This window comes from Cebidichthys violaceus, unplaced genomic scaffold (assembly GCF_023349555.1).
Source record: "Cebidichthys violaceus isolate CVI_PGR_0920_01 unplaced genomic scaffold, fCebVio1.0.p SCAF_133, whole genome shotgun sequence".
NCBI lineage: Eukaryota > Metazoa > Chordata > Actinopteri > Perciformes > Stichaeidae > Cebidichthys > Cebidichthys violaceus.
In genome coordinates, this window is record NW_027176300.1 from 10,001 (window position 1) to 32,868 (window position 22,868).

Here is a 22,868-nt window from a genome sequence, read left to right on the forward strand (position 1 = left end):
CCCCCCCCCCCCCCCCCACCCACCCACCCCTCACCCCTCACCCCAAAAAAAGAACAGAAAAGTCATTCAGTGCTTTAAGTGCATTCTGTTTCCACTAAATTATTGAGCAACACTCATAAGCATTCACAACATGACAAACACAGCAGCCAGTGGCGCTCTGCGCGCCGTACAAACCCTCCAAGTGACCCCAGCAGCTGCAGGACTCACTCACTGTGTACATAACGTTTATATAGGAACCAACAACCTCCTCTCTCATGTGTGAGCTCCAGCACCAGTGAGCAGAATGTCAATTAAGTTAGCTAAAGTTAGCTTGTGCTAGCTTGAGTTGCTCAAAAAGCTTTCTGGACAAGTTGACAACAGTTCGGCGATAAAGCTCCAAAAGAGGATAGTCTCGGGTTGTATACAAACATGAAACAGTTGCGACTCACTGTGTACGTTTACACACACACACACACCAGTGATTATGTAAAGTAGCTTAGCGTTTTTGTGTTTTGCTAAAGTTAGCCGGCGGCTAGCCGTCCGATAATGGAAACCTGCTCGTTAAAGTTTTCACGCAAAGCTTCCCTTGAAGTCTCGAGAGAGGAACCCGGGGACACAAACCGCCGGTGGGAGGATTTACTCACCGGAGGGTCGGCCCGATACAGTTGGTGTCAGTGCTCTCGATCTCCCGCAGGATGCGTTCGTGTTCGGCGGCTGTCTCCACACTCGCCATCCTGCATGTTGCTGTTCCTCGAACGGTTCCTTGAGCTGAGCTTGTTGAGTCGAAGCGGACTCTGCTGGCGGACTTGACGGGGCTCCAGTGCGTCATGCAGGAGGAACCAGAGGGTTGGTTCGATGTGTGTCACAGGGACAGCCCGGGTGAGCGGAGTTTAGACAGACAGACAGACAGACAGATAGATAGATAGATACTTTATTAATTAAATATTATAAATTTGTTTAAAATATATATATATATATATATATATATATATATATATATATATTGAGTATAAAAATGCACAATATATACAGTAAAAATAAAGAGTACAAAATATTAAATATCAAAAATGCACAACATATATAATAAAATAACAAGAATAAAAAATAATAATTATAAAAAATGCACAATATATGCAATAAAATTAACAAGAATAAAAAACATTAAATATAAAAATTCACAATATATACAATAAAAATAACAAGAGCAGAAAATATTAAATATAAAAATGCACAATATATACAATAAAAATAACAAGAGCAGAAAATATTAAATATAAAAATGCACAATATATACAATAAAACTAACAAGAGCAGAAAATATTAAATATAAAAAATGCACAATATATACAATGAAATAGAATAATATTAAATTAACTAACTAAACAGTTGTGCAAAGTTAAATTAACTAGTCATGAACACCTGTACAATGTTTAATGTCCGTAATAAAATATTGTATGAGTCACAAATGTAATTGAATGAATGGATACCGTGAGTTGGATCAGTTAAATTATTTGTTTTATTCCCTTACATAGAAATACAGTGAGTTCAACTAATTAAAATAATACTTTATTATATATTTCATTTCTAAAAGTCTTTAAAAGTAAATTACATGAAGGTTATTAAGCTCCACACAGTGGCTTTCAGCATATAACTCATATTGGACCGTGGATATTTTTTTTAATTGTTATTAAATAAATGTATACGCTTTTATTTTGTAAGCAAAGTCGCATTACTTCCGGTGTCATTCCTGCACAACCCGACTGATCCCTCTCCTGTGGTTGCCTGCGGTCGGAAGGGGAAAAGGAGCAAGAGAAGTCCAAATGGAGGTAAAGAGATAGATTGATGAAGATGTTGTGCAGAGATACACCGAGCAGTGACTCGTTGTGATGGAGAAAAGAAGCGGACATGGAGAGTCAGAGGAGGCTTTGCTTTCAGCGCGGTTGCATTACTTTGCACGCTTTGCACTCCAAAGGGTCAGAGTCCATGCAGCGACAACGGAAGAGAGAGAAAAGCTGCAACTGCTACATTTTATTCTCTGGTGTTGCAGACAAAACTTTATTGTGCAGCTTCTGTAAACTTGGATTTTACTGTGTGTGTGTGTGTGTGTGTGTGTGCGTGCGTGCGTGTGTGCGTGCGTGTGTGTGTGTTGTAGATGTAGGTTTGACATACACAGTGCAAAAATACTCCGAATTTTAATTAAGTTAAGATTACATTTGCTTGAAAAGTAGAAAATGTGAATAAGCATGCTTGATGTACTTTTGGCCAGTTTGAAATATCAAACTACATCATATGTATTAATTAATTAATGTATTTATTTACATTTAGAGACAGGGAATTAATATACAAAGATCAAGGATAAAAATTCAATCAACAATGGTGGAAGTGACACAAACTATAAACAATAGAGGTACCATTTATCAAGACAGAACAGATATTATTTAAAAATAAAAGAAACAATCAGGTAAACAGACAAAGAGCACAACAAAGCATAGTAAGACACAGATATCAATGTATGTAATATTTTAGCCCACTTATTAGAATGAATATGATATTGATCCTAAAATAATCCCAAGTCAACAATTTTGTGATCTTATTGTGAAGTTTGTAAGTACTTCCTTTCTTCTTTTTTTTTATCTCTTTCAGCCCAAAAAGAAGTTGATAAACTCGGTGGACGGCTGTGTGGACGAGGCTCTGTGTGGCCTTGTGAGGGCCAGTGGGGGCCTGTCTCTGCTGAAGGGCCACAGAGTTGTGCTTCGGTCCGACCTGGACAACCTGAGGGGCAAAGTTGCCCTGCTGTCTGGTGGGGGGTCGGGACACGAGCCGGCACACGGGGGTAGGACCGTGTCTTAAGTCAAACTAGAAACCGTGTGCCTGCTACTTTGGTGTGCATCCTACGTCCTGATCTTCCCGTTAGGATGGAGTTACCCCACGGGGCTTTTATTTTGGAAAAAAACAGCCTCATCCTGATTTGCCTTTTTAAAAATACAGCTACCTTCTGGGGCTTTTCTTTTGAAAAATTAGGTCCATCCCTTGTGGCCTGTTAACATACAGTGGGCGTTGGGGGGGGGGGCTTTTAATTTTTAAAAACAGCCTCATCCTGAGCATCCTGTTAAGATACAGCTACTCTATGGGGGTTTTATTCTGAAAAAAAACAGCCTTGTCCTGCCTGTGAAGATAGTTACCTTCTGGAGGTTTTATTTTGAAAAACCAGGTTCCTCCCTAGTTTGTTAATATACATTGAGAGTTGGGCGCTTTTCTGTTTTGAAAAGCAAGCCTCATCCTAAAATTCCTGTTAAGATACAGTTACTCTATGGGGCTTTTATTTTGAAGGGGTTGGGGGGGGGGGGGGCATCAAACTGTCTGATGTCAAGCTGCTGTAAAAACGGCATATATGCTCACATATAGAGTATTTTTTTTACAGTATTTGTGGTATTTACATTTTGTTGAGATAGTTTCTCGTTTTAATGACTCACAAAATCTTTTTTTTTTCACCTCAGTGGCAGAAATTGGCTTCCATACCTCTCTGTCTGTCTCCAGGTTATCTCGGTGCAGGTATGCTGTCAGCTGCTGTTGCGGGTGGAGTGTTTGCTTCTCCGCCTCCTGCCAGCATCCTGGCTGCTATTCTCAGCTTGCACGCCGCAGGTAATGCGCAACGTTGTGAATCATTCATTTGAAGAATGGTTAGAGTTCTAATGACGATAATTGAGGGTGTAACAGCTCTCCTCCCTCCACAGGAGCCTCCGGAGTTCTTCTCATTGTGAAGAACTACACCGGCGACCGCCTCAACTTCGGATTGGCCGCCGAGCAGGCCCGACATCACGGCGTCGCCGTTGACATGGTGGTAGTAGCAGAGGACTGCGCCTTTGACCAACCCAGCAAGGCCGGGAGGAGAGGCTTGTGTGGCACCATCTTCATACACAAGGTAAACAACAACAACAACAACAACAACATCGTTCTGTACCTTCAAAATAATAGTCCGACAAAAAAAAGTCTGAACTCAAGAGAGCTGTACAGAAGCTGCACCTTTTAGACTGTCTTGCAGATCAAGTTGCAGCTAAAATAATACGGCAACGAACCTTTTTGAATTGATCAACAGATGATTAATCAACTTTGATATTTTTAAAACGGTTTGTTGCAGTAAATGTCAGCAACACGTTTTTTTTTCTTTCACTTTCTTCTTGTTAAGTTTTGTCACCCTTATAGGGCCAGTTTCTATAATTAAAGCTAGTCTCAGACTAAGTATACATTTTCATGAATCAAGAAAAAATGAAACATTTTAAATAAATACATGAGAGATAAATGCAAATTTAGTAGTGATATCTCAAGATATTACAGGTTCGCATTGCCATAGATGGAGTTAAATAAGCGTAGCATCTCATTTAACACATTTTAAAGGATGATTTAGCCCACGATTATTATTATAGGAGGTCTTCCATAAATCTGGGTTATTATAGAAGCACAAGAGGCTGAGATATCCAGATTTTTTGTACTTTCTAGTCATCATCAAGCTCCAAAAACACTAGATCCTACACTTCCCATCATGCAGCTGGACAACACCAATGTTGGTTTGTTTGTGAAAAATTCAAAAGTCTGGTCGCACTTTCTGTCATCAGCTGGCAGGCGCGCCTTAGCAGAAGAAGGCTTCTCATTGGACCAGATTGTTTCTAGGATGACGGAGGTTTTGAAGGGCGTCGGTGAGTCTCCCCCCCCCCCACTTACTCAAAGCTTGGTAGAAACACTGGGATTGTTTTCCTGATGCGTCTTGTTTGTGTTCCAGGCACGCTGGGGGTGAGTCTGTCGCCGTGCAGCGTTCCGGGCTGCCTGCCTTCTTTTGACCTGCCGCCAGGAGACATGGAGCTGGGACTGGGTGAGGGAACGATGGAGAGAGGGAGGAGGAGATGAGAGATAACGGGGACAAGAGAGCGGTGGTTAGAGACGGATTTAAGGCTGTATCCGTTAGGAATCAGTTGTCCGTTATTATACATGCAGATGAAAGTCAGTGGTACAAAACCTTCGTCTAGATTGAGTCCAGCCTGCAGATCATTTCTCAATGCTGTCTGGTGTTTTTTTTCCGTCTTCTTCAAGGAATCCACGGCGAACCTGGAATCAAAAGGTCAAAGGTGACGACTCGGCCTCAATCTGCTGTTTTCTATGAAGCCATTTTACCCTCAACCCTTATTTGTCTTCTCTTTTCCTGTTTAATCAGGTGGCGTCCGCAGATGAGGTGGTGAGGACCATGATGGATCACATGACCAACCCTGACAGCCAGTCACATCTGCCTCTTAAATCAGGTCCTCTTAAGTGTAATGTTTTTACGTCTCTATTTGTATTTGATTTCAATGCATGCAGACGTTTAGTATTTTTAAATATGTGCTTCTTCTTTCGTACAGGAGACAGTGTGGTTCTGTGTGTGAACAACCTCGGAGCGCTGTCCTGTCTGGAGATCGCCGTGGTTACGAAAGCGGCCATCGTCTGTCTGGGTAACGCGTTAAAAGTACCTACTCCCAATCGGGGGGACCTGTAGAGCAAGGCATTCTCTTAAATGGGATGCACCTCTTGAGGATGCTGTTCTGTGGTTACAGAGGGCCGCGGCGTGGCGGTGGCCAGGGTGATGTCGGGGTCCTTCATGACATCGCTGGAGATGGCGGGAGTGTCGCTGACCCTGATGAGGGCCGACCAGGAAACACTGAGGCTGTTTGGTGAGCGCACACGCACGTCTCGCACGTTGTTGCTATACTCTCGAGGACCCGAACCCTGTTCCTAAAGGGGTAGTTCAACATTTTGGAAAGTTCAAAAGGTAACAAGATCCACCTACCAACCATAGATTGGACATAAGAAGTGGACGTAGTCACAGTGGACCACTGTTTTGAAACATCGAGTTCGGCATCTTGGCCGTCGCCATCTTGGTTTTTTTTGGAACCAGAAGTGACACGAGAGGGTGGAGCTACGTACAGCCGAACGCTGAATAAGACTTTTGTAGGCGCCCAAAATATTACAATTAACTTTCTTGAACTGAAAACACACTTTGAAAGGGTTAAAGTTCTAGGACCTGTCAATCACTGTGTAGCCCCGCCCCTAAAGCATCCCCTGCTTTATGGTCTGTTTGACTGTAAATGGACCATAATGTACTAAATGAACATCATGCTGTATTGAAGAAGACTGTAAACTAGAGATTGAGACCATAAACTCATGTTTACAATGTTTACTGAGGGAATAAATCAAGAGAGAATTAGAGTCATTTTAGACTAGACGAGTCGCCCCCTGGTGGACACTAGAGAGAATGCAGCTTTAAGACACTTAAACTGCATTGGCTTCACTTGTCAGACCCGGGAGCTTGCTGCCTGCTACCAGCACCTATAAAGCTCAATAATCAACATATTGTAAGTCATTTCTTTAATCTGTACATTAACTCGTATGTAAAAATGACAACTGGTGGATTTAGGGGAAACTATGTGCTAAATGTGTGCTGTAACTCAATACTAACCTTAACTCTAAAACCTAGTATTTACCCTCAAACGGCCCTTTTTAAGAAGAGAAAAAAAAATGTCCTCACAATGTTAAAACTCAAATGGTCCTCACAAAGATAGAAGCACAAGAACACACACACACACACACACACACACACACGTTTAACGCCCTGTATCCCATACAGATGCTAAGACCAGCGCCCCCGCCTGGCCGAACCTCAGCAGTGTGTGTGTAAGCGGACGCAACTACATCACGGACCCTCAGCCCGCGAGCGCACGGCCACAGGACGACACACACTCTGAAGGTTAGTGTCCAGTGTGTACATTAAGAGTATTTAACGTGTATTAAGTGAGGACTCCTGAGTACGATAAACTGTCAGTCTTAATACTTTTTAAAACTCAATGCCTTAATAAAACAATTATTATTTTTGTTTAAATCACGGTGTGAATTAAAAGTTAAATCTGCGACCAAGACTCATCCTGTGAACATATTTGTTAAATTTGTATTTTTGTATTTTACTGTTCAATACCGCCATCTTGTGGCCATTAGAGAAACTGCGGCTCAATCAAGTTCAATCAAATAAATGATATATAGATGGACTGTTTTTTAGTTTTTTTTGTTGTTGTCTCTGCCAGGACCACTGAGTCCTGTGATGCGTAAAGCGTTGGAGAGGGTTTGCTCCACGCTGCTGGAGAAGCAGGAGGAGCTCAACGCCCTGGACCGCGCCGCGGGGGACGGAGACTGTGGGAACACTCACGCGCAGGCTGCTAAAGGTAGGACGCGGTGATTCATATCAACAGCTGCACGAGGACATGTGTAAAGGAATCGGAACGATTATTGCTCATTCAGCCGTTCAGGAGTGGCTCCAGGATCATGCGGTCCCCGGTTGCCCCGGACGAATGCTGTCAGCGCTCGCTGGATTGGTGCAGGAGAAGATGGGCGGATCTTCAGGAGCGGTAGGTTTTGACATGAAGTGGTAGTCGACCTCTCACGCTATTTTAACCCACACACTCACCTACATGTGTCTGTCAGTTGTACAGTCTGTTCCTGACGGCGGCGGCTGGTCACGTGACCGAGGGGCGGAGCGACGCTGCAGCCTGGGCTAGTGCAATGCATGCTGGGACACAGGCCATGAGGAGGTGCGGGGCTGTGTGTGTGTGTCTGTCTTTTTGATGTACCTACATGTGTATGTGCATTGGATTGTGCGTGTGTGTGTGTGATGTTTTCTGGTACATGTAGAGGGCTAAATGAAAAATGTAAGATTAAATATTCTAACAATCATAAATAAGTTGAGGACCGATCCGTATTGTCGACTGTCTTTCAGGTATGGCGGTGCTGACCCAGGAGACAGAACAATGGTGATGCATCTCGTCTATTATATGACCTCTCCTCGGCACCAAGACTATTAATTAAAGAAGCCTTTTTCTCTTTATATCTCTCTAGTTGGACGCTTTGTGTCCCGCTGTGGACGAGCTGATGAAGCTGACAACAGCACCACCCGGTGGACGGATGGCCGTCCTTCAGACTGCAGTGCAGGTGCGGTAACAAGCGTACTGCTTCTCTTAACATGTTGACCAGTGAGTTTGTGTAGTCGCCTCATCTTTCGAAACCTTCCCCCGTCTCTTGCCTAGAAAGCGGCCTCGGGGGCGGAGTCGACCCGTGACCTCGCGGCGAGGGCGGGGCGAGCCAGCTACATCGCGGCCGAGCGGGTCACCCTGCCGGACCCCGGCGCCGTGGCTGTCGCCGCCATCCTGAGAGCCGTGCTGGAGTCGCTGGAGGGGCGGAAGTAATCTAGTGGAGCAGATTATGGCTAATACAGGACAGGGCCACACTATTATGGCTCATTAACAAGGACAAAACTGTGATTTTTGACCTCCTTTGAAGCACATTTTCATACCATACATGCAGTAAATTAATAGAAACTGGGGAATTTGGTGCTTGAAAGACAGAAAATATGGAAAAAGTGAGTGAAAATGATCAACACTGCTGTGAAGTGTACTCTAGAATTATGAAATTGTCAAAAATGTGGGAAAAAAAACAGTTATGGTCCTTTTTAAATTTGATTAAAAAGCTCAGAAATACTGACGATCCAGGTAAAGTTGAATTCATTTGTGTTATTACTGATTTTAATAATTATTTAAACGCTTGTACAGTAGCAGCAGAGTTTTGTTAAATCATGAATTTAACATTCCTTGTTACGACTGATGAAATACAATAGAGAATCAAAACCCGCTGATTTGACACATTTAAAAAAAAATAATGGTCAGAACTGAAGCGTGAGGAGCAAACTGATCTCTATCTGTAAAATAATCACAGTGTTTATTTAAGAATAATAACAATAATAATAATACATATTCTGATTCTTCATTTGTTTTGAACTCTTTCATGTTCGAACAAATGCTGTCCATGAATTAAATGCACTTTCTTGATACACTAATAAACTGTATATATGATGCAGTACATGATGAAGTGTGTCACCACCGTGTGTGTTTGGTTAGAATTAGTGTCCGTAGATACAAATCTTCTTCTCTCTTTCAATTCTTCGTCTCTTTTTTTTTTATCTTTTGTTTCTCTCTCTCTCTCTGTCTCTGTCTCTCTCTCTCTCTCTCTCTCTGTCTCTCTCTCTGTCTCTGTCTCTCTCTCTGTCTCTGTCTCTCTCGAGACCAGCAAACCAAGTGCCAACTTCCTGACACACAAGTCTCACCGCATGGCGTTCTGCTCTTTAGACTTTGAACACGCCCACACACACACACACACACACACACACACACGTTCATATTATTAACCTGCTGCGTTACAAACGCTGGCTTTCAGTTTCAGCGACGCCGCTGTGCGCTGACAACGGCAGAAGGTAAATATGTCCTTCTTGTAATAGTGTGTTCGTGCTCCCAGTGAGACGGGATGAAAGTTAAGGGTCCCAACTGCCTTCAGTTGAGCTTTCACTTTTGTAAGAATCAATCATTTAGAGTGTGTGTGTGTGTGTGTGTGTGTGTGTGTGTGTGTGTGTGTGTGTGTGTGTGTGTGTGAGAGAGACGGGACGTTTACTAAAAGAGTGTGTGACGTCCTCCTTTACCTGCATTGGCCTTAATGCTACTTTTGCTGGTGTCTGAAAACAGTAATAAAGTGTTAATTCACTTACATTAAAACAATTATATTTTGTATTTTTTCTGAATGTATGTTTAAATATGCAAATGAAGCAATATCTAATAGTAACTTTTGATTATTTTAGGAGAAATCTACAGATGCAAACAGACAAAGTAGTGAAATAAACCCTGTAATGTGTATTTTGGATGTTTTCCTTCCACTAGTCTGACAGAAGACGTGTTTTGGAAATCTCTACATTGACCAGTTCATGGAACAAAGATGGGTTTTTATTAAACATAGATGGAACCGTTTCCGTCATGCGATCACTCAAACGTCGGTATCGTTCATAAACATAAACTGCTCCGACCAGGGACACGATGAATAGCGTATTGCAGCTCTTTTTTTTAGTTTTTCACACTTTATTAGATTTTTAATAAACAATACATTTATATATCTGAATATGTGAACCACCAGAAGACATATATAGAAATACAAAAAACGTGAAAAAAAAGAAATAAAATATACAACCAATTCAAATATATATATTAAATATATTAATATAATATTTAATATATTAAAAATAAATATTCAATAAATATCTACTAATCACCAATGTCTCATTTTAACCCCCCAAAATTGAATCAACTTATTTTCCTTGTGACTTAGAACATCTGTACTATATTATATACTATTGTACTACATTGTATACAGTACACATACCCTTGTATGCTTATGTTTAACCCTAACCCGGCCATTTTTGCCCCATGTTGTTCTCTTTTCCGTCACAGTTGTTCAAACAGGAAATGTTTGCTTTCATGGTTTTACTGAGCCACCTGTTAAGTAGAATAATAACCCAATCAAGGCGGTAAGAGCGGATGATCCTCCGCGATGCCAGGAAGCTGATCTGTCAGATTTCTGCACCGTTCACGCTTTCTCTCTTTCTCGAAGCTCACGCTGGCTCGACCGCACGTTGAGTTCATCGGAATGACTCATTAATATCAACTTTTTTGTGCCTTCTTAAGCGTCTCAGATGGAGTTTGCCTGCAGTCACGTTGTGTGTAATTGGAGGCCTGGTGGAGCAAGTGAGTGCTGTGAAATCCAACTTTTTAGAACTAGAACGTTTCTGCCATTTCAGCCCCTACAAAGTCGCTAAGCCCCTCATTGAGGTTTCGCCTACAGGTGTGAAATTTGTTCGGGCAATGTAACGGGTTGATACGGACAAAAAAGCCTCTTGGAGGTAAATCGCAAAACCCAACAGGAAGTCAGTTATTGTGAATTGAATGTGCCATTTTCGCCCTTTTTCTAGCCATTTGACAGGTTCTGTACTTTAACAAGCTCACCCTCCAGATTTAATCAGATCAACTTCAAATTTGGTCAATCTTTAGCGGTTTCATGCAACATTGTTGCCATGGCGCTTTTCTCTACAAAACAGGAAGTCGTTGTAGCTTCTGCATATATTGTCTCATCTGATAATGATGAATCTATTTCTTTTACGACCCGACCTGTTTGATATTTAATGTTTATGTTGTGAAGTGCTTTAATTAATTTAATATTGAATTACTTCCTTGATTCCTGATTACCTTTGTGACATGCATTCGGCTCTGATTATGTCACCTTTATTTCAAAATAAGAGTATGTTTCTTGAGTGAGATGGATGAGAGTTAGTAGGATCATTCCAACTGGATTAATTGTCTGATCGACGTCCCTCCTCAACTCATTATTAGCAAAAAAAAACAAAAAATTCTGGGTGGATAAGAAAATTTGCTCCATTTAATTTAGTCTAGCTTAATTTCATTATTTGCTAATGAACTCATTTTCCCAGCATCCACAGGTGTTTCTCTTGTCAAGCAGCAGTATGACAACAGAGTCTCCGTTAAACGAGAAGAAGAAGGTAATTCTCTCTCTTTCACACACGTTTGCACAAAAACACAGCGTTCGTAAAGGTCAACGTACCCGAGCTGTTGTTTTTCTGTTCATCTCATTCTCAAGAGTATTGCAGGGAAATAACAGGAAAGCATGTTAAGCAGTAATGTGTGTGTGTGTGTGTGTGTGTGTGTGTGTGTGTGTGTGTGTGTGTGTGGGCAAGCTTGCAAATGTATGAGTCAGAAGCAAAGTGTAGGAGATGTGCTGATAGCAATTCAGCAAGGGAAAGTCCACACACACACACACACACACACACACGCACAGATCATTTTAATCACTCAAGAACAAAATCATAGTTAATTTCAGGCGGCAAAATTCTCATTTAACTATTAAAAAGAGTGACAGAAATGTAGAAAAATACGTTTATTTTGTATATTTTCGTGATTCTCACCATTGAAATGAGGTCGTGGACAAAAACGTCACTTTCAGTGAAAGGTGTTAACCACAGCAGTGGAAGAGGGACATAGATCTTTACTTAGGTAAAAATAGAAACACCTCAGTATAAAAATACTACATTACAAGTCAGTATCAGTACAGAAGTACTGTCAGCAAAATGCACCTCAAAGTACTCATTATGCAGAATGGCTCCTTTCAAAGTTTTAGTATGATAGAATATTCTAATATTCAGTTTTTTAAAGGGGACATATGATGAAATACTTGGTAACATACTCTCAAGTAAAGTACAACTATGCCTTCAGGTCCAGTTCCTCCACCGCTGCCTCCTCGTCGCTTCCGGAAACCTCGGCCCACGTCTCTGCCTCTCCCCCCTCTTCCCCCCTCCTTGCCTCCGGTCGCTCCTCGTTCCCTCCCCCCTCCCGTCCCGCCCAGAGGTGAGGTCCGTTTGCTGAATCGTGAGCGTTTCACAGTTGCGTTCACCCGCTTGCCTTTTTTTTTCATTCGTCTGCCGTGTTTTCGCCAGCTGACAAGGACGGAGAAAGCCGGCTGAAAGCCAACGTCAACGTCGTCTCGATGAACATTGGGAAACTGGTCGACGTCGGCCAAGGTGAGAGGACACGAGCGCAAAGGCACCTGTTGTGATATTTAGTTTTTTTTTATAACTCTTTTCTCTTTTTCTAACCAGCCTCGGGCCTGCCGATTTTTCAAAGCCCAGTGATTTGTGGGAAATGTAGTGCCGCCTTGTCATGTCTGAGCTCTACACAGAGGAACGTGAGTGGAAAATGATTGCACAGTCGTGTAGTTTCTCTAAATCCAAAACCTCCGTGTTGTGCATTTGTTTTCTCTTCTCTACCTTCTGTTTTCTTTCTCTTGTCAAATCGGTGCACCAAAGGTGGTTAAAACAAACCCGTCTCCTCCTCCGGTTCAGGTTTGGGTGTGTGAGTTCTGCGGATGCGAAAACGCCGTAAGCGACGGCGTGGAGAGAGCGAGCGTCGGGCAGCGTGCAGGCGTACACAGCGACGAACTTTACCTGCCCAGTCAGAGCGAGGACGACTACCAGAATTTGGAGGACACACTGGTGGTCTTCTGTGTGGACATTTCTGGCAGCATGAGTGTCACTGCAGAGGTGTGTGTGTGTGTGTGTGTGTGTGTGTGTGTGTGTGTGTGTGTGTGTGTGTGTGTGTGTGTGTGTAAAAGCAATGATATAAGATGTATTCAGCTCCTTTACTTAAGCAAAAGTACCAATGCATTAATCAAAAAAATTGCTCCATTCAAAGGAAAATTCCTGCATTTATTATTCCATTTAAACAAAATTTTCAGAGCGTTTAAGTGAAAATATCACCATAAATTTTATGAAGAGAGATATCATGCAAATTATTCTTCCTAACAGGTTACATCAAGCAGTGGAGCTCCAGTTTACATATCCAGATTAGAGGTGAGACTCAAATGATCCTCTTTACTCCTTACTCTCTTTAGAGAAACGTACTTTGTTAAAAGGGTGTTTATCTCTCTCAGGGTATCCAGGACGCCCTCCAGAGGGCGCTCTCATCCCTGCTGCAGCAGTCCCCCCACAGGAGAGTGGCGCTGGTCACCTTCAATGACGAGGTAGGAGACATCTTTTCCTCCAATTCAACTTTTTGAATTCTAATAGAAACACAATGAAATAATTAAACACACATTTTTTTTTTTTTTTGACAGGTTGTAATATATGGCGATGGTACTGGTACCCCTCTCACTCTCAGGGACTGGGCGTTGGTTGACTACGACCATATATGGCAAAAGAGTGTGGCTTATACCGTCCCACACTGTATTGCTGAGACGTACCACCAGCTAGTACAGAGGGTCAAAGAGTGAGTTAAATACTATTTAAATTGCTCTGTACATTCAAATACGTACTCTGTGGTACATAACTTGAATCTTTTTGTGTTTTTAATACTTCTGCGTATCCAGCCTCAGGGAACATGGCGCTACGTGTCTCGGTCCTGCAGCGTTGGCGTCGGTAGCGATGGCGTCCAGGTACCGCGGGTCGAAGGTGAGCCTAAAGAACTCTAAAGGAATAGTTGGTTTAGTTTGATTCTGGCTTGGTCTTGGTGTAATCACCAGAATCCAACCGCCTTTGCGAGGTAACAAACAATCACCAATATAAATAGCTTTTATTTTGTGAAATGACAAGCAGACTTGTGGGTAACGGAGTTTCCGGTCTTCTGTGTTCCGCAGGTGATTTTGTGCACTGACGGCAGGGCCAACATTGGACTGGGTGAGATGGAGCAAGCTCCCTCTCTGTCCTCCTCTTCACTTACTCCATATTTCTACAGACAACTGGCTCTTCAGGCTGTGGGGAGTGGGTGAGGATCGCGCCCCCCCCCCCCCCCCCCCCCCCCCCCGTTACTGTGCAAATGAATTCCATTAAATCAAACGTTTGGAATACCAATGAAATATACTCTCTTTCTTCTCCCAGAGTCATAATATCAGTCATGACTTTTGAAGGGACGGACTGTCGCCTGGCAGACGTTGGGAGACTCTCAGACACTACTGGAGGAAGGGTGAGACATAAATCCACGTAACGTATCAACAGCTTACAGATACATTGATGTTGTCCGACCTCCAAACATGTTTGTGTGCCAGAAAGGTGTGTGTGTGTGTGTGTGTGTGTGTGTGTGTGTGTGTGTGTGGGGGGGGGGGGGGGGGGGGGGGGGGGTTGTTTTTTTAAGCTATTCAATCATTACTGATCATCACCTGTGATGACTTATTTCTGGAAGCCAACAAGGAAGTTTCCCTCGACAAAAAGACAGTGGAATCTTTCCTCTGGATTTTGGATTATTGCAGAAAATAAGCTCTAGCGTCAGACAAACGTTCATGATACTTACACATTTTCTTCAGCAAGAAAATCTACGAATAAACACCACTTTTATCATTTTTGGAGAATCAATGCAATCAGAAGAAGTAAAAACAACGAATCATAGGCTTTAAACGAACGACATCCCGGTCACATGAGGGCGAGTAAACACAGCGAGGACGTTAAGGCGGACTTGTGACGCCGCTTTGTCGTCTAACCGCCTTTTTAAGACAAAATTCACAAGATGGGTATTTATGTTGTAGAATTTCATGTCATAGAACAAAACGTTCAAATCTCTTAGGCTTGTGTTGACCACAGACCTTATTTCAGGCATCCATTACAATTTTGTGAATTACTTTGAGACAAGGGAACAGGAAGTGCAAAAATGCTGACTCATTTACGGGTTTCAGGACTCCAGGAATGCATTTTGCCGTACTCAGTGCAGTGTGAACGTACCTCCGTATGCAATTTAAAATAGCAAATTTAAGAACAAAAGAAGACAAATTAATTTATTAATTATAATTATTAGTCTTGTTTAGATCTATTTCCATCCAGGCTGCTGCTGATTTTAGTTCAGTAATTTATGAATATTAGCTTGTGGAGACTAGCTTGCTAATCTATCATAGCAAACAAATCTGTATTTAGCTCATCTTGTCTTTTATAAACACTCAAGACCGAAATGTGTGATGTAGCATGATACTTTAATGCACAAAATGATCTAAGTGTGTGTACACATGTTGTAAATAAATGAACTTGACTTTTTGTTTCTTTGCTCATTTTATAAACCCGTTCCCTCTCTTGCACAGGTGAACGTTGTAAGCATCGGTACGGTCGCAACGGAGATCCAGTCGGCCTCCATGGACAACATACTTGCAACCGGAGTCGCAGCAACCGTGTTCGCTCCTGAAGGAGTGTGAGTGCTGACCAACGATGAGAAAAACAGACACCAATATAATCGTTGTCTATGGTCCAGTGCTCCATGCTAACACTTTAGCGGTCGCTAATCAGCATGGTTAGGTGGTAATGGATTACATGTATCTAGATTACATAAACAAAAGTGACTATAATCAAGACAGAAAAACATGTGCAATCAGATCATAGTATTATTGTCAACTTGTAATATTGTTACTTGACTACAGTTTAGATTACGTGTTGTTAAATATGTTCTACTGTATATCAAATTGAGTTATTTCTCTCAGGTTGCCAGTTTTGTAAATGGTGACTTAAGTCATATTTGTTTTAGTTTTTAAAATGGGGATTTATGTATAATGTTATGAAGTTTTGGACAAATGTTCCTCTTGTGTAATGAGAGCAAAGTCCTCCATGTGGCCTTTGGTTTAAAAAATAGCCCACATCAGCAACAGTACTGTTTTTGTTAGTTTAAATTTGATTTGACCAACTTTCAATGATTTAAAAATGTTTTCAGATGTAAAACAAGAAACAATTATTTTTGTGGAACTCTAAATATTCAGTGGCTACGTCCATTTTTTTTCTGTATGAGGTGCAATATATTTTAATGTCTGATTTTGAAGTAGTACAAAAGTATTCAGGTTACATTAAAAAAAAAAAAGTATAATCCAATGCATTACATTACTAATTACAAATAAAATTGTGTTCAGTAATTGACTTAATTTAAAAGTAATCTGACCCAACCCTGCTTAAAGGTCTGTAATTTATGTAAAATGGTGTATATTCAATATGCCAAAATGCATGCATTCATATCTTTCCTGCTCATTTAAATGTAGCTCTTTTATAGTGATTTTTTTAATTGTCTCTTCTCTTTCTCTGCAGGTATTTTCCCTATGAGGATGAAAATAATCACAAACTGATGAGAGAGATAGGAAATGTGACCAAGGGGCTGGAGATCACCATCCAGTTTGCTGTAAAACCAGAATTCATGGAAGGTAAGACGAACACAATCAACTTTACCGTGTTCTGCTAGGCTGGTTTACATGACATTGTGGGGACTCGCACCCAGTAATGTCGATGTGTGTGTGTGTGTGTGTGTGTGTGTGAAAGTTTTCCTTCAGAGGGACACACTTCCATTCCAACTCCAGCTGAGCTTCAAGACCAGAGACCAAGAAAATGTCACTCGAGTTATTACTGAACAGCGACCCGTTACCACCTGCAGGTGAATACTGTCGGGTTGAATACTGTGGTATTGACTTTAATGTCCATAGTTAAGAGTATCAAAAACACCACAGTCTATGTCAGAGTTTTCAGTCATATTTACATTTTCTTTGATCAGATATTGAAGTTCAAAATGTTTTTTGTAAAAATCAAAGAAATGTATTGCAATTTATTGAAAAGAATACAATTTGAATATACCGTAATAGAAAATAGAAATGGCAGACACCTTAATATAGTTTTAAAATTATATAACATTGAGCAAAGGAGCTACATATGAGAAAAAGTACAGTAAGTTAAATACAATATAAAGAGAATGCCTATGTATACAAATACAAGTGATATTTTCAGGCCACAAACCTGTGAAAGCACTTGTAGAAATGTATTGTTACGAGTGTTTTTCTCGTCTCCTCCGTCTGAAGTCGGATTTGGCCCGGTAGCCTCAACATGGCGGTGCTCGGCGTTCACTGTGCTCAACTCTGTGCCAGTTTAACCATGGAGGGTCGAGTGCAGGAAGCGCAGAGGCAACTCAAAGCACAGCAAGACCTGCACAAACAAATCAGGTATGACCCTCTGGCCCCTGAAGTCTCTTTGACCGCTGATCAGAATATTTGATTATATATGATTTAACAAGTTTGCTTTACGCCCGTTTTTGTGTATGATTGTCTTTGGTTTACATGACATTTTGGGGACCTCTAACCCCACCCACATTATGGGGACTCTGGCCTAGTTTCCCTGTTTTTGGGGTATCATCTCCAATGTCCACCTCACCATTAACTTTTGATTTTGGATTTAGACTTGGTTTTAATGTTAAGATTAGACTTAGGTTTAAGTTAGGCTAAGGGTTGAGGCTCGGCAAGCAGGTCCGGTGGTAAAGGGAGGTGTGTGTGTGTGTGTGTGTGTGTGTGTGTGTGTGTGTGTGTGTGTGTGTGTGTGTGTGTGTGTGTGTGTGTGTTTCTGCCCCCATAGTAAGCAGAGGCCTATCCAAGAGGAAGACAATATCTATGGCAACTGGATGGACGCCATGACAACAATCTGTGATGACATCACCACTGAATCCCGGGTAATGTTGCACTTAATTTATCAATGACGCTAATTAATTAATATTTGATAATTTGAGGTTCATTATGGCTTAAACTAAAGAGAGTCCACTGAAGTTATTTCATCAGACAAATTAAATAATTAAGATTCTATTTGTATCCTTTTTTATCAGATTTATTTCACTTTATTGTTAGCTCTGAGGTTATGTTTGCAGTCCTGTTTGTCCGTCACTAAGCAGGATATCTAAATGTAATTGGTCGAATGCAAATGGTTCTTGGAAAAAAATGTTTTGGTATAGCACCACCTTGTGGAAATTTATAAAGCACTTTGTTTTGTATGTACAGTATGTATAGTTGTATATATGTTTTTATATTTTGAAAAACTACCATTTTCCCAATCACTCCTAAAATACCGTCTGATCTTCACCAACTGTTTCACACAACGTATTTCGATGCACCACCAAATGGTGGTTAAAGGAATGGTTGATGAAGATACAAGGAGTCGTTGGTTAGCTTAGCCTAGCATAAAGACTAGAAACTAGGGATGTATCGGTCCGATACTTTGCCCATGTACCCATTCTCGTAAATGTAAAACTACTCAGATACAACTACGCCTAATACCGTGGACACATGCAGCCACTATCCAAATAAGTCTCCACCGAGACTTGATTGATTTTAGCTGTGTGCCTGGCTTACTCCGCCAGTGTATTGCAAGCCTGGCAAACATTAGCATTAGCAAGTGTTCGGTGGAGAAAGAGAGTGTGTGATGGGTATGAAACGGTAACATTATAGCTGTGAACATACCAGCGCAGTGTTTGTACAGCATCATGTTGCATATTTAATTAGTTACAGTCAGACAAAGATCCGATGAAAATAAAACATTGTTAGCAGTGTAATGGTATTATTAGGTACTCATATCGGTATTCGGTATATTGGCAGGTACCCAAATGTAAGTACTTGTACATAAAAAAAGTTCTAACCATGCATCCCTACTAAAACAAGGGGAACAGTTAGCCTCTAAAGCTCACTAATTAACACATTATATGTTGTATATATAATTCATACCAAAACCAACATAAAAAAGCCAGGATCTCTTACACATTGACAAGATTTCTTACATACTGATTTGTCATCGCTTTCCCCCTGCAGACTCTCTCTGATGAAGCAGCGAAGGTAATGTACCAGATGAAGAGAGCCAGCAGCAACAACAACAGCAACACAAGTTAGATCCAGAAGAAGACAAGGAGGAAGAAGAATGTTCTCATGGAGAGAATGTAAATAAATCAGTCATCCACATATATATATGGAGACTTAATTTCATAGTAAGCCATGTTGGCTTATAGCTAAAGATGTTTGTCAGAGATAAAAATTACTTAAAGTTTAACATATGATTGTAAACATTTACTCAAGGATCAGACTTGAAAACGGCAAGTTCACGACCACAAAACTTCCCAGCAAAGATTAACACAAACATAAAGACAGACAGAAAGCAATTTATCTCATGAGAAACTAATCTGTACTATATCTCTTTTGTTTTATTTTGATTTGATAAGAAATATACTTAGGAGCAGATATGATTGTTTCATGTCAAATAAGATCATTATTGTATTGCATACTCAGTAAAAATGCGTTCACCTTAAAACCTTCTGTATAGTTGTTTGTCAAACATACATACCGACGCACACGGTCAAATAAATACACTCATGCTATCGGGAATAGGTGGCTAGTCGGGTGTATCCCTGAATGTGTCCTCATCTAACGTTTAGATGATGTGATTTGTGTGTTTCATGGAATGTTTTTCCTTTGTGTCGTAGTGTGAGTTGACATTGACATGCTTACATAGGATGATTTATTACATTTTAGTATCTAGGAGCTTACGTGTTATGTTTCATGCTCTTTGTTTAGTTGGGTGTGGTTTTATTGGTGGAGTCTGACCCACCAATGACCTAGAAAGTGACATTGACCTAGAAAGATTACATTATATAATGTGCATTTTGGCTGTCGCTGAAGGCTTTGTTAGTAGTTAATGGCATTCAGTCAAATGTCTTGTCATGCGTGTTTTCATGAAGGATGCCCCTAGACTAACAGAGGCAATTACTCATGGTGTGTTCAGACTACACTCAGAAAGTTGCAAATTTAGTTTAGCACCACACAGTTGCTGTTAAAACAGGTTGTTCGGGAGGGACACACTGTTCTACATGCTTGGTGATAAAGCTCGGCTCATTCGGTTACTGTCCAAGCCGCAACTTTGCTGTTTTGGTTCACTTTCACTGCTCTCAATGTGTCATTTTTTGCCCAAAGCTTGCAGCTGTTTTCAGAGAAAATGTTGTAAAAACCCACTGTACACGACCTGCTCAGCAGCAAACAGCAGACAGACTGGTGAACAAAGTGGAGCTTTTATAGCAATTAAAAAGACAGACACGTCCCTCAAGAGTTGGTGGTGACCAAAAACAGAGCTAAAAGAGAGTGGACTTTCCACCTAAATGAATCTTATTGTCAGGGAGGTCAATTAGTGACAGTGTGGGCTCCATGGTAGCTCTGACTAGCAGCAGGGATCGGGACTTAACGAAGGGTACATTTTTTAAAAGAAAAAAGTGCCACATCAACTTAAAAGTTTGTCAATTTTGTGTTGCTGATGCCCCCAACTGACCAAAAACAATCCAAATATTTATTGCAGTTATTGCAATAAACTGTACAGCCTCCATTTACTAATTCACAAAACTTCACGTACTTGCCCTTGTGCCATTCAATAACAAGATGAGACACTAGAGAAAACATTCCTGTCATCTGCCGATGTGTGTCAGTCAAACGTGCGATAAGTATACAGTCTTCACTCCGCAGCTGTGGTGCAACTGCTCTTTTTGTGAAACAACATGGAAGCCTCAGTGCGGAATGTACAAAAGGAAAAGCACTGATGGTACTGCTGATTAACAGACATCTTCTATGTGAGGCACATCATCACACACAGATTGAAACAGACAAGTGAGATAAATACAAATACTTAAGCACTGCAGTGAAGTGCAATTACCAGGTACTTGTTCTTGAGTGTTTACTTTTTATGCTAGTGTATACTAGCATATGTTGTGCTATGTTTCAGAGAGAAATATTGTAGTTTTTACATAAATTGACTTAATTGGTTTTAGTTTAGTTTATTGCAGATTAAGATTTTACATAAAAAAACGACGATCTCCCAACTCACCAAATATGTCAGCTTGGTAAGTGGCTCTATGCTTCAAACTGTGACCCTCCATGTACAATGTTTCGTTTGTTACATGCATAAACTGTCAAATGTCAATTTTCACAGGAAACAATTAAATTAGGTTTAGGCAACACAACTTCTTGGTTAGGTTTAGGAGAAGATTTTGTCACGTAGTTAAGTATGCTACGTTGCGTTCGTGACGTCACAAAACTTAAAATAAGTAAACATTAAATTTTGGTCTCACACGGGACACAAACAAAAGTCTTCTGGATAAAAAATCCTGCGTTTTTTGGACCCATCCATCCACCCTGACCTCCTGCCAATGCGGACTTAATTGATCTTTGTACTAAGTGCTCACTTCCTCCTATATCCTGCCATGACCACGGCCACATAGCGCGTTGACTTGTAGGCCACTGACCGTATTTCCTGACATTTTTTGACAAGTTGGGAGTGAGAACGGGCTGCATAATCACAGTTTGATCGCACATCTGTAAATCAATCAAGAAATAAAGTTTTATTAAAACTATTTTTGAGATTTATTGATTTAGAATTACGTGATTAAGAGTTTCTTTACGGGGCTGAGAAAATGATGCTACCTCAAATGCTACATAAATCATTTTGACTGCACGGCAGTGACAACGCTGACCTTTGTCACTACTTTTCTTGCAAAAGCTGTTTGCATGTGCCAGAGGTTGTGATTACTTTGAAGCTGAATCATTTGCATGACAATTGCTTCATACAATGTTTTGTTAAAAAACAAACAGCATCGTCTCTGGGTACACGCTGTCTGAGAATCGAGCTTATCTCTCTTTGGAGAGAGCGCATCATTTGCTGAAAGGAATGTGAGATGCCTGACAGATCAAAACGCACGTATTCATGGCGAAAGCCAACAAACGACACAGAAAAGTACACACAAGACCGTGATTTGAAAGGAAGCTAGGATTCCCCCTAAATGAGGAGCTAATTTTATTCTTCATGACATCACCGAGCTACGCAGAGCTGTAGTGAAGTTATTGTCGTGAAGGTTAATGTCGGTAATTAACTGCAGGGTGGAGCAAATACAGGGCATTGTTGCTTTCCAGTCTGGTCTTCCTCCCAATCAAATCAAATACCGACGTTTGGCCAGACAGAAATCCTGGAATGGCAAACAAACAAACCCAGGACTTTCACTCAGTAGACCTGTGTAAGTGTCGTGTGTGACGCCAAAAGTTGAGTGATTTTCACTGACAACACTCGGTCACGTGATGCTACGCCACTGAGCATCATGTCCGTTGTGTCTGTCGTTGGGTTAAGTGACAAGCGTACTTATTTAAAGCCAAACCATGACGTTTTTTCCCAATCTTGCAACCCATCAGCTATCGGTTAGAAGGCGGATAAGCCCCTCGGGGCAAAGGGCTATATTTCTAGGGTTCCAGTGTTGCCAGTGGATATCCGGGCCAAGACTTTCCTTTTAGTTTTTCTGAGTTAACAACAGTAAAGTTGTGGCCCGTAAAACCAAAACAATGAGCTGAAAGATGCTAAAAGAGTTGAAAAAATTAAAATACTAATTAGATCACCTTTAATGCAGTGTTTTGTTTTAGAACATTTTATTCCTCATATCAAGTCTCAACAATAATTTTGTGTACACAAGTAGGTGTTGGTGGAAGTGTTTTCATTGCTAAAGAATGTATTTTTAAACATGCCAGAGGCAAGAGAAACATAAATAAAGGAAATGAGGTTGAGGGCAGAAACTGCTACCATTAGTCCTACAAATAGTACCTTAACCAGTTCTGCCACATTTACCTGCCAAACATAGACAGGTGAGTGGGCGTGGTGT

General features: G+C 41.0%; 2 protein-coding genes and 1 pseudogene across 2 annotated transcripts; 2 read left to right on the forward strand and 1 right to left on the reverse strand.

The window, feature by feature from the left end:
* LOC137870669 (exocyst complex component 6-like) overlaps positions 1-830 on the reverse strand; it is a 6,784-nt pseudogene extending 5,954 nt beyond the window's left edge.
* An 893-nt stretch (positions 831-1,723) lies between these two features.
* tkfc (triokinase/FMN cyclase) lies at positions 1,724-8,912 on the forward strand. Its single transcript, XM_068708100.1, is given in 18 exon segments — positions 1,724-1,805; positions 2,623-2,812; positions 3,517-3,621; positions 3,714-3,901; positions 4,593-4,601; positions 4,604-4,673; positions 4,757-4,846; positions 5,065-5,099; positions 5,186-5,270; positions 5,370-5,459; positions 5,562-5,678; positions 6,632-6,751; positions 7,083-7,220; positions 7,297-7,403; positions 7,480-7,586; positions 7,772-7,805; positions 7,891-7,983; positions 8,079-8,912. Coding segments are annotated over 18 exon segments (1,743 nt in total). The 5' UTR covers positions 1,724-1,799; the 3' UTR covers positions 8,238-8,912.
* A 74-nt stretch (positions 8,913-8,986) lies between these two features.
* si:dkey-9k7.3 (circularly permutated Ras protein 1) lies at positions 8,987-19,495 on the forward strand. The gene is made up of 19 exons (XM_068708099.1): positions 8,987-9,298; positions 10,554-10,613; positions 11,354-11,422; positions 12,153-12,284; positions 12,374-12,457; positions 12,536-12,621; positions 12,779-12,976; positions 13,241-13,285; positions 13,366-13,455; positions 13,549-13,700; positions 13,801-13,882; positions 14,068-14,195; positions 14,309-14,393; positions 15,493-15,599; positions 16,478-16,590; positions 16,706-16,817; positions 17,236-17,376; positions 17,783-17,876; positions 19,003-19,495. Exons 2-19 carry the CDS (start codon positions 10,562-10,564, stop codon positions 19,078-19,080), a joined length of 1,848 nt encoding a protein of 615 aa, XP_068564200.1. The 5' UTR covers positions 8,987-9,298; positions 10,554-10,561; the 3' UTR covers positions 19,081-19,495.
* The last annotated feature ends 3,373 nt before the right edge of the window (positions 19,496-22,868 follow it).